Source organism: Maniola jurtina, chromosome 1 (genome assembly GCF_905333055.1).
Source record: "Maniola jurtina chromosome 1, ilManJurt1.1, whole genome shotgun sequence".
Lineage (NCBI taxonomy): Eukaryota > Metazoa > Arthropoda > Insecta > Lepidoptera > Nymphalidae > Maniola > Maniola jurtina.
Window position 1 is genome coordinate 11,825,731 of NC_060029.1, and position 11,883 is coordinate 11,837,613.

Here is an 11,883-nt window from a genome sequence, read left to right on the forward strand (position 1 = left end):
CAAATAATGTATGAAAAATATACGTAGCAACAAGCGATGAGCTTTCTTTAAGGGAAATACATCTTCCCGGAGTATGGAAGGGCTTATTAAATAAAGGGTAATTTAAAACCTGTTACGCGTGCGACGTTGCGGACATCCGCTAGTAGGTAGGTGTAACACTGTTTCGCAAACGAGCAATCCGCGACTATCTATCACTGGGTAGTACTCGTATGCCTCATTGCTGAGAATTGTGACTCGTACCATTCATCATCATCATACTTGTGCTACAAGATATTGCTACCTAACAAATTTCATGACTATGTCAACGGGAAGTTGATCTAGAATCTACCCTATGTTTTGATTCCCTCGACGGGTCTTGACACGACAGACAAACAGACTCAACGAAGTGATACTATGGAGTTTCTTTTTCTCTGGAAATACGGAACCCTAAAAAATCAGTCAAGTGCGAGTCGTACTCGCACAGGAAGGGTTTCGTACCATCGTACAAGAAATATCACTTTTTTTTTTAATTTTCATGGTGGCAATTTTCGTCATCATCATCAATCGATTACGTCCACTCATAGGTCTCTTGAAGGAACTTACTTACACGCTACGGTTTTGCGCGCCGCCTGAATCGAGCGGCTCCCTGTGACTCATTTGCACTCTCCCGATGCGACGTCGTTATTCCAGCACCTTGGGAGTCATTAATCATATTGTTATAATAGTAGGAGGTTTTCTGGGACAATGATGCGGTGGGCTATACCAGCAGATATACCTACCAGCTAACTCAGTGTCTACCACTGAATTTATTTTTAATCCATTGAAGTTTTTGTACGAAAAAATCTTTTAATATCACTCAGTAGAGCAGCAATGTCAAATGAACTCGGTGGCTATCATGTGTTAGACACTGAGTTAGCGAATCACCTCGCTGATTCTGCCATATACGACGGGACTAGGCACGATTTCGACTCTGGTTTGCAGATTATTTATTATCCAATGTTAGTGATACATTATGATAAGCGGGACTGAAGTGCTTTCTAAGCCACGGAAAAAGATGAACGCTACACACACAACCTATCGTTGAAAACCATCGCTATTCGCTACGTTCGGATTTCTAAAATCGGTCATCCATCGAGTTACCGACTTGTTAACGCTGCTGCTTATCCAGAAATATAGTATGCCAACTAGGCCACATCATAGCTTGATCTGCAATGACCCAGATTTTTTTGGATAGGCAAAAGATCATTTATGTTGGTAGGCACTTACTACCTGTTCACATGCATAACTAATCAATTCAAGATAGATCTTAGCTATGGTTGGGAAAATCAATTCGGCCGCTTGAAGTTTATCAGCTCTTTTGTCAGCTGGCGGGGGTCATAATATAATTGACATATTTTGTACTATTTGTTCCACTTGTCAAATTCACTTGCTATTTACGCCATACAACATTAATGACTACTACAGACACTTTGATATGATGCTCTGTAACCAGGACAGTTCTCAGACTCCCGACTCCTTGTCAACTTACAGTACAGCACATGGGTGGCGCTTCTACTTGGCGTTCATAGTTCAGATTAGGGTCTGATGATGAAGCAGGAATTTGGTGATACACATCAACTCATTACCGTGGCACTACTAAGTACGCGTGGCCTCAGAATGAGAAGAATTTAGGGCATAGTCTACCACGGTCACTAAGTGCGGAGAACATTATGGAGAACTCTCAGGCTTGCAGGTTTCCTCACGATGTTTTTTCTTCACCGTTAAAGTAGTGATATTTGTTTAAAATGCACTTGTTCTAACAAAATACACAATTCTTTTATGTACCATATTCTATGTTCTGAGTATCACACAAATCATCACATTACACGTGTAACTATGAGAAAAACAATTTAAATAATAAATAATAAAATTATTAAATTGATTTATCTTCTTGTTTTCAGGAAATGGGACTTCAATACATGGACAAAGAAGTTATAAGCTGTAACAGCGATTCCAACGAAGCGTCTACATCGGAAACTCCCAAAAACGAAAATATGCAATTGTCTAAGGAACCTGAAGTCGAAGTAGCCCTTACATCAGATGAAGCCAAACACCAAAAACAAAGTAGAAAAGCGCCAAGACCAATCCCACAACTTATACCCCTAAATGCTTCAACTCCTAATCAAACTAAGCCTCTTCCTGGTGAACCACCAGCTAAGAAGTTTAAAGAGTCATCAAAAATACAAACAGCAGACATGCAAAAAATAGACACTTTACCTATCGACATAACTTTAACTCCAGTAAATAATCTGGCTGCAAAAGATACGTCCATCCGGAAAAAGAATGAATCTTTTTTTGACCGCCTGAAGGAGAGATTACTGACTGAAACTGGCGAAGAAGGTACTCTTGTATGTAAAAATTGCAGATTTGAAAGTAAATGTTTATCTGAGCATTCAGTTCATGAGAAGAATTGCACAGCACAGTCGAATCGAATACCAGCAAACGCGCTGCATTCAAGTTTGGGGTCGACACGATGTCAACATTGCAGACATCGATGCAAATCAAGCGCTGATTTATACCTGCATATGCAGACGTGCAGAAAGAAAGACGGTGCCTTTGAGAACACTTTAGAAGGACATAACAATGATAGCACGGGAACCGTATTGAGCAATCAAGAAAAGGATGCGGAACCACATCCTATGGAAAACGTAGTTTTTGTTTGGAACGACATAAGTCATAATAGTAATAAGTTTGAAACTCCATTAGACATAAGTATTAATGACGATTCCACCTTGCCGGAGCAGATCAGAGGCTTCGAGTTGGATATTGTTGATGATAATGAAACAATGAATTTATCGCCCAGCCAAGCGGTGGGTAAAAAAGTTTTTAAATGTCCGCACTGTTTGTTTTGGGCAGCCACTGCTTCAAGATTTCACGTACATATAGTTGGGCATCTCAACAAGAAGCCATTTGAATGCTCTTTGTGTAAGTACAAATCGAACTGGCGATGGGATATAACGAAACATATTAAATTAAAGTCAGCTCGAGATCCTGAACACGCAGATGCAAAAGTTCTTATGACGGATGAGACTGGAAGGCGAAACTACAGTAAATACAATAAATTTTTAGCGATGCCAGTTATGAACGAAAATGGAGAAAACGAGTTTCACTATGTCGACCAAAATGCAGCCGCTGATACAGCATTAGAGGAGGAGTCATATAATGACGTTAACGAGAGTGCCAATGTATCTATGGAGATGCAACCACTTAATCTACACACTCATTCCATCGACGACAAGTTTGACATGGATAGTAGGCTGCAAGATGGTAAAAAACCTAAAAAGACAATGTGGAAATGTAAAAAATGCAATTACAAGTAAGTATTGAACTTTCCTTCAAAATGAATAACATAATGTTTAATATAATTCTATCCTTTAAACAACCAATTCCTGTGAATTCCTCCAATTCAAATTTTTCCTGTAAATGTGATTGGTTTCTCGTAAACGGCTCTAACGATTTGGATGAAATTTTGTATACATGTTTTCACATGTTTTATATTTCAAGTTTATTCAGAATCCAGATAGGTGTGATCCCTGAGTTTCTGCGGGAATTCAGGCACCAGTCAAATTGATAGATAGATTGCCTAGAAAACTCAGTCGTGTCGGCCTAGGGTTTTATTATTTGTAACACTCGTACGTCATAGTCATTCAAGTCAAGATTTTTATGTTTTCTTCAAATATAGCAGATTTGAAAAAAATTGACCGAAATTTAAATTTTTAGGGATTCCTCGAAAGAAGCGTTAATAGAACACGTCCGGGAACATTCCAAACCAGAAGACTCCGAAGACGTTAAATCTGGAAATAATGCAAACAAGAAACCAGAAAATATGCCTGATCCTGCGGATTTAGCTTATCGGTGTGGACATTGCAACCAACTCTCTAATTGGAAACATGTTATACAGGTTGGTAACTTTAAAGTACAATTAAAATAATTTGAATTTTGAATCGATTAGGTACCAAATCTCGACAGCTATTATGCTATCACAATATATTTTTGTCAGATAACAAACAATTGAAAGTATTTATATAGTAGATGATGCAATCGATTATAAATTTTCCTTTTCAACTTTTCAGAGACATTGCCGCTTGAAACATGATGGAATAATAAAAGTTATCACAACTGTAAAACCAAAATTAGAAAATATGCCTACAACATCGACAGGTGAATTTGGTGGTGATGTATGCACAAAATGTCCATTTAAGACAAACGATAAGAACATACTGGCAGCACATTTACTTCAACATCAACCTTCAGCGCAATCAATATTCAAATGCTACTTTTGCCCGTTTTTCGTCAAGGATGAACATGAATTAATACAGCATCTTGTTTTACATGGCATTTCGGATCCAGAAGAATACATATCCAAAGCCATGGGTTGCAAATCACCTTTACCAGAACATGGAGCAAATCCATTAAATCCGTGCGCTACAAAACGACACAGGTGTACAGAATGCCCCTATGAAACCAATAGTAAATCTCAGTACATGTACCACGAGCAGTTCCATCGATTACCAGCAGATACTCCATACAAATGTCAAGAATGTAATTACAGCGTATCCAAGAGGCATTTGCTGCATCAACATATGAGAGTTCATGGGATTCTTCCTAAAAAGAGTGAAATGGAGGCTGAGATGGAAGCAATGTCATCGAATTCTAATCAGGCTGACGACAAATCTGAATATTTTAATAATATTGACGAAATTCCCTTCGTGTGGGTATCAGCAAAAAATGAATTTCACAAAATGTATAAATGCCGTTATTGTTCTTATGTTAATTCTCAAAAATGTAAAATACCTAGTCATGAAAAAATTCACTGTGTGGTGTTTGAGAACAGTGACATAACAATTTATAAATGTCTGGAGTGTAAATATACATGTGATAATAAAGCAGGATTAGCGGAACATTCCAAAGCCCACGCAGAAATATATGGTCGCATTTATTGCCCCGTAGACATGGACGTGCCTGACGAAGAACAGATAGCGAAATTACGAAAAGTAATCGATACAGAAAAGCGAAATGTGCTCGAGGAATTACCAAGAGGGGAAGAGCATATAGGTGAAAAAGAAACCAAAACTTTGTACTTTTGTCAAAAATGTCCAGCTCGATTTTTCGCCGACAGTGAATTAAAAGTTCATGATAAGTTTCATGACTTAACCTTTTCAAATAAATGCAAAAGCTGTGCATTTTCTGTACCTCAAGACGATGATTTAAATAGTCATATATTCGTTCACACAGATGAATACAATACTAAGACAAAAATGCTGAAATTTATCCATAAAACTCATTGGGCTTTCAAAGAACCAAAATTACAGCTTGTTCACTGCCCGCTTACGTCCGAGATTACGTGGATTGTAGCAAACCCCGGTAAAAACTTTGACATTAATGAAAATAACAATAAAAAATCTACAGAAACAAAACATACGCCAAAGCAATACTTGTGTAAAGAATGTCCAGCAAAATTCTTTAAAAATTCTGCACTAACATATCACATGGGATTACACGGTGGGGATGGTGATCACAAATGTAAGAAATGCAGTTATGCTGTTAAAAATATCGGAAACCTAGCGAAACACGAGCTATTACATGAAAATGAGAACAAATTATCAACATGCGATTATGACTCTGGAGATGATATGGACTTCAAAAACATTCCCTTATCAGGCACAGATTTATTTCAAAGGAAGACAGAGGCTCAAAAAAGAGTACTCACGGATAAAGATAAGCTTGTTAAACCGAATGATCATTTTCCACCAGTGCTTCAAGCTGACCCACAATTCGGCTATTTGATGCATGGAAATCCTGAGTTCATATATCCTACTTATCTGAAAAATGGACGTCAGAAAGAAAAACGGTACAAATGCCACAAGTGCCCATCGGCATTTGAAAAACGAGAACAATATAAGATACATCTATCATTACACGGTTCGAAACAAAGGTATAAATGTGAACTATGTGACTATTCCGTAAAATATTATGCTAATTATGTTCAACACATGAGGAAACATCAAATGAACGACGAAGCACAAGCCGAGAGGAAGAAAGGAATCAACGGACTCGAAGGGCCTGAGTCTGAAAACATAGATGTTAAGCCAGATGATGGCGGGGATAATATAAAATTAGCAATAAAGACTATGCCAAAAAGACCAGTTAAAAGTGATTTTCAACAATTTTCAATAAGCGATCAACAAACCCTACGGTTGTTGCAACGCAGGCGTTCTTTGAATATTTCCGGGAAAGACGCAAACACCGCTGATCCGTCGCCTACCAAAGATCGGAGACAACATATGTGTTTACTATGTCCCTACATAAACCAGCGTCAAGATGCGCTCAGTAATCACTACAGGAGACACGATGAAACAGACTCCCTCAGCAGTGGTAACCATAAATGTAATTATTGCGATTTAGTTGTTATACAATCCCATTTTCTTCGAGATCATGTAAAAACTCATTTTAATTACCAAAAGCACCATAACCCTGAATGTTTTGTGGCTAATGAAAACATCAGTTTTACAATCACCAAATTAGATGAAAATGATTTCTCAAGTGATCTCAAATTAGATACCCTAAACAAAAACAAATTATCAAATAAGAAAAAAATATTTGTGAAAATCAAAACAGGAGAACTTTTTGTAGATTAGTTAGAAGTTAATGCTAGATGTAAGATATTAAGTACCAACTCATAGTATGTATACCTATTACTGTGTAAGCTAAAATTAAGTAAGTAAATGTAAGTACCTAAAGTGGGTAACGTTAATGATCAGATCCATAGGAGCCAAAAAATAAAACTGTTGATATTCAACCAAAGTCAAGCTTGCCATATTAGGTTAAAGAAGTTTCGGCTGATTTGTATTTTCGGATCATAGTAAGGAAAAATAGGAGTTAGAACTAGTAGCTATAAAAAATGATTTTGAATGGCCAGTATATATCATACATTACGAAGTTATTTTGTCATGAATACCAATGTGCCTAAAAGTTCATTTATAAAAGTACCTAGAATATATTGTTTTTGTGAAAAGTCCGCAAACGAAAAATAACAGTTACTGTAATATAGACCCGTAAAAATCAAAATTGGGCTATTAATATTGTCAATTCTAACAAAATAAAAAATATAGTTAGAACATTTTTTAAAGAAGTTAACCGAGTACTTAATAATATATTTAGCATAATAATATTAGTAAAACGGCTAGTAACAAAAGCCTATCAAATTCTATTTGCTGCCCTGAGGTCAGAATTTTGAGCTGTCCCAAAAACATTTTTTTGATACAATTATCAAAATTAAAAATCAATAAAATATAAAAGTACCTAAATAATATATGCCATTAAATTCAATTATTATTAATGTCCTAACTTATTCGTCAAATAATCTTGGCAAAATTTGGTATAGGGATAGCTTGCATCCTGGAGACAGACATAGGTTACTTTTATCACGGAAAGTTAAAAGTTCCCATGGGATTTTAAAACCTAAATCCATGCGGACGAGACATAAGCTACTTTCTATCCTGGAAAAATTAGCGGTTCCTGTGGGATTTTTGAAAACCTAAATCCAAACAGGTGAATTCTTGGGCATTGCCTAGGAAAATATAAAAATTAATAAAATTACAATTGGGTTAAATCTTAATCTGTCCAAGGGTTAAATTCATTGTTATAATCCAAACTAATATTTTAAATGTGAAAATGTCTGTTAAGTACCTTTTTATGACACAAAACTTTTGAAGCACCTTAATTTTACAAAATTATTAAGCCCATAATTATAAATCAGCCTTATTTACTTATTATTAAGAATAGTAAAAAAGACATGAGTGGATTTAAATATTGTAATGTTCATTGTGGAATTTTAATAATATTTATATTTTATAACTGAAAATATGAGATTAGTGATTAAAAAAAATTATGCAAGTCCAGTTTATCCTTCCTTATTATAAACACTTGCAAAGGTGCTCTTCTTTTTATTTAAAAAGGAGCACCTTTGCAAGTGTTTATAATGTGTGAGTGCCACACTTTGTGTACCTATAAAATTTTATCACTTCCATCACGAATTTCCTTATGGTACCACTTCAACTACACTTCAGTAGACAACAACAGTAGTTCCATTGAAAACAAATTTTATTGGCAATAATTCAATTTAAGCAGTACAACTACATACTGATGTGATTATTATATTTTATCATAATTATTATGTTAATTTTTTAAATTACTGTATAACACCAACATTCAAAATGTATTTAAAATCAATAAGACAAATTAATACTTTAAACCAGTACTTTGTAGTTTGAATATATTTTAAGTATCCTACCTAAAAGGATTCCTCTTGTTGTGAATAATCAAAACAAATAAATACATATTATAAATATGCTGCTTATTAGTTTTTATATATTAACCTCATCCACAATAGTTTCAGAGACAATAAAATATGCTTATAACTTAAAGCATGTTAATTTATTTCATCTATTAATATTTAAACTAAGATTTCCTTAGCTACTATTATGATATCACTGCAAATCCTAGCAGTGAAGTTTAAATATGCAAAAAAATGGGTAAACTAATTCATAGTAAAAGTGAAGAATAGTTTATTTGATACGCCAGTGTATCGTACAGTAAAAGATACACTATTAGTCTAAAATATTTAAAAGCAGTCTTAACAGAATTTCCAGCGGTTACCACATTCATTGCAAAGAACAAAAGTGGTCATGGGTTCATCGGAACTTCTCGTCTGAAGTTGGTTGTATGTACAATTCTTCTTCTTACACTTGCCACATTTGAGCATTTCAGTTTTAGTACCCTGTACAGTTGCCAGCTGAGCGTCGTCGATAGCTTCTTTAATGAACTTCTCTCGCAATTTTTTCATTTCGTCACTCGCCATCTCTTCTGGGGTCATTTTGGCAAGACGAGAAGCAGAGATGACTCCATTCAAGAAATTTGTTCTCAATGTTGGATTTTTAGGATCCTTGAGGTTAGCTACTCTGGATCGAACTCTGTTTTTGTACCTCATATCAGTGTTCTTGAACTCCATAAAGATACACTCTTCCAACTCTTCAGCCAGTTCTTCAGGAGAACCACAAGAGTTAGGGTTTTCACCATCGGTTTTTAGGGCTTGTGTAAGGAGTTCTCTGCACTTGAGCCTCACAGCATCAGTGGTATTTGATTGGGGTGGGAATGAAGCTGGCAATTTTTTATCTTTTTCCTTTTCATCCTTTCGTTCTTTATCTTTGCTGGAATCCTTTTTTGATTTGGATGAGCTGCCCGACTCCTTGCCTGGCGTTGTAGGTGTTGATAAAAACTTTTTCCAATTCTTGATCAAAGTTTTACACAAAGATATAACTTCTTCATCTTTACTTGATTTCCGTAAAGCATTCACTGTCATGCCAATTCTGGTCTTAGTAAGAACATCCAAATTGATGGCCATAGTTTGAAGGGTTTTTAATAGTTCCAAAGCTTCTTCTTGACCCTAAAATTAAAAATATTCATAAAGATTTTGGATTTGGAAGTCAGATTTCTTTGGCAGCATACTTAGTGAACAAAAACAATGAATAAACTGTGAGTCTTAAGTTAAACACGTGCCGATTTTGACAAACGTTTTAAATTCTTTCTCATTTTACTACTGATGACTACATTGACCGGGTTTATGTATTATTTATTTAGCGTTTGAAAACGAATTAGGCGCTAGAGGTAAGCCTTCAAATAATAAGCCGCTAAGCCCACCTACCGTGCCATCGTCTGATGTCATCTTGGTTAATTTCTTTTGTATTTTCATAACATCCTCTTCGACACTCATTTTTGGTTATAAAATACAAAAAAATGCCTTCCCGCCTTATTTAGCAAACAATTTACGAAAAATATTGATAAATCGACCACCATACAACTCAAGCATAGTAGAGCTGTAGCGAACCGTATGTATTCGTTACTGAGTAACGGGTGCGCCATCTAGTACCGAGTACCGAATCGTTACTCACAAATGCATCTCGTTACTCGCACTTTTCGTCGTATGGCCGTTCCTACACTGTTTCGGTTCACGCAAGTACCGTAGATACGTGTATTGAAATGTTTGCTAACCGTATGTTTTACGCGCAGGCGCGCTAATTCGGTGAATTTAAAAACGTACGCTACAATAACCGATGTTTGTTTAGTTTATTGTTAAAATTTTAAAAAATGTACGATTCTGTTATAGTATCGTTCAAATAACCATATTATGAGCTTAATAATGAGACAGTTATTTTGAAATTGTAGACAGACACTCTAATTTTATTTATTAGTATAGATATTTAACATAAGCTCAAGCTCAAGCTCAATTTTAATATTTAAGTACTTAGATTCCGTCAACAGTTCACTTGTAGTTCTACACTTATTAAATCAAACTAAATTGAGAATAACTTAAACACACGTCTGGTTCAAATACGGAAAAGTGAGAAAATGCCCCTTACGCAGCTTTGTATGCAATGTAGACCTAAGTATGTTTTCTACAAATTACGAATGTTGCGATGCGGACGCCGCGACATCATACTGTCGTACGCAATACGACTCGATTCGTTCATCTTACGTGGTATCAAAAGTAACGAGTAACGATACGAAAGTAACGAGTCCTAATTGTTATAGTAACGAATGCATACGGGTACGCTCGTTTTCGTTACTTTTACACCTCTAAAGCATAGACTATAAGAAATTGTCATTTTGCCAGTTTCGTTTAGTTTTATCACAGACAAAAAATAACCAACTCTATACCATAGCCCAAGATAAAAATAATGAAGAGCGGATCGAGCGCTCCTAATACAGCAGAATCGGGTAACATTGGTATTTATAGGAGGTTTTAGGATACCATTCAAAAAGTTTTGCGTCAACAATGTGGTACCTATATTTTGTATAGATTACGTAGAATTATGTGTTCCTAGATTTTTAGGACTTAATTCAAAATGCAAAAGAAAAATAAATGGCCGTTTTTAGGGTTCCGTACCTCAAAAGGAAAAACGGAACTGTTTGTTTCTGTCAAGTAAACCCGTTCCTACCGTCCCGATACTTCCCGTTGACCTGAAATCATGAAATTTGGCAGGTAGGTAAGTCTTAGAGCACAAGTAAAGGAAAAAATCCGAGAACAGTGAATTTGTGGTTACATCACATATAAATAATTCAAATGTGTTAATGAATAAATAATTAGTATTTTCAATTTTCAATATAACTTTACTAAAGGGGGTATCATATTATGTAAGGGGTTTATCTGTACATTCTAAAACAGAGTTTTTATTTATTTTTATCTATGCATAATAGTTTTTGATTTATCGTGCAATATGTCGGAAAAAACGCGAGTAAGGAACCCTCAGTGCGCGTGTCTGACTCGCACTTGGCTAGTTTTTTTTATCGGACTTTTGTACCTAAGTACTAAAACAATGCTTCCCCACAACTTTTCAATCCTTCGTCTTCCTCATCCATCCGCTCCCCACGGCCTACCAGTTTTGTCCTTCTGCGAATTTTCTCATTCCGGATTTTATCCCCGAGAATGATACGCAACATAGCTTGCTCTATAGCGCGCTGAGAGACTATTAATTTGTGGCTACGGCCATGGGGACCACCTACTAACCTACCACAGAATACTTAATAGTACCTACCACAGATAGTTTAGTACTTGGTCATATTTTGCCTCCTTCCTTAGCCTATCTCACTAAATATAAGGTCTATCTAGTATTTACATGCTCGCATACATACAAAAGTATAATTAATTTATTTATTACCCGCATAGATGTAAAACTATCTCATTCGCATAGCTTTATTTAAACTGAATATGTATGAAAATTGTATTTCTCACACTATTGTTTAAGCATTTTCCTCTATAAAGGGTAATCCCCTAACAGGTAAAATAAAATAATTAAAAACCAATAA

General features: G+C 35.6%; 2 protein-coding genes across 4 annotated transcripts in view; one reads left to right on the plus strand and one right to left on the minus strand.

The window, feature by feature from the left end:
• Positions 1 to 8,373, plus strand: part of LOC123868315 (zinc finger protein Xfin-like) — a 40,591-nt gene extending 32,218 nt beyond the window's left edge. For all 3 annotated transcript variants that reach the window (XM_045910985.1, XM_045910826.1, XM_045910906.1), the window contains exons 3-5: positions 1,920 to 3,334; positions 3,739 to 3,919; positions 4,092 to 8,373. In XM_045910985.1, coding sequence (XP_045766941.1) covers positions 1,920 to 3,334; positions 3,739 to 3,919; positions 4,092 to 6,656 — 4,161 coding nt within the window. In that variant the 3' untranslated portion in view covers positions 6,657 to 8,373. The remainder of the gene's footprint in view (positions 1 to 1,919; positions 3,335 to 3,738; positions 3,920 to 4,091) is intronic.
• Positions 8,374 to 8,561: 188 nt separating this feature from the next.
• LOC123869766 (transcription elongation factor S-II) lies at positions 8,562 to 9,888 on the minus strand. Its single transcript, XM_045912821.1, has 2 exons — positions 9,722 to 9,888; positions 8,562 to 9,463 (listed from the first exon to the last, which is right to left on the minus strand). The coding sequence occupies exons 1-2, from the start codon at positions 9,788 to 9,790 to the stop codon at positions 8,654 to 8,656; spliced, it is 879 nt and encodes a 292-aa protein (XP_045768777.1). The 5' UTR covers positions 9,791 to 9,888; the 3' UTR covers positions 8,562 to 8,653.
• Positions 9,889 to 11,883: the final 1,995 nt, after the last annotated feature.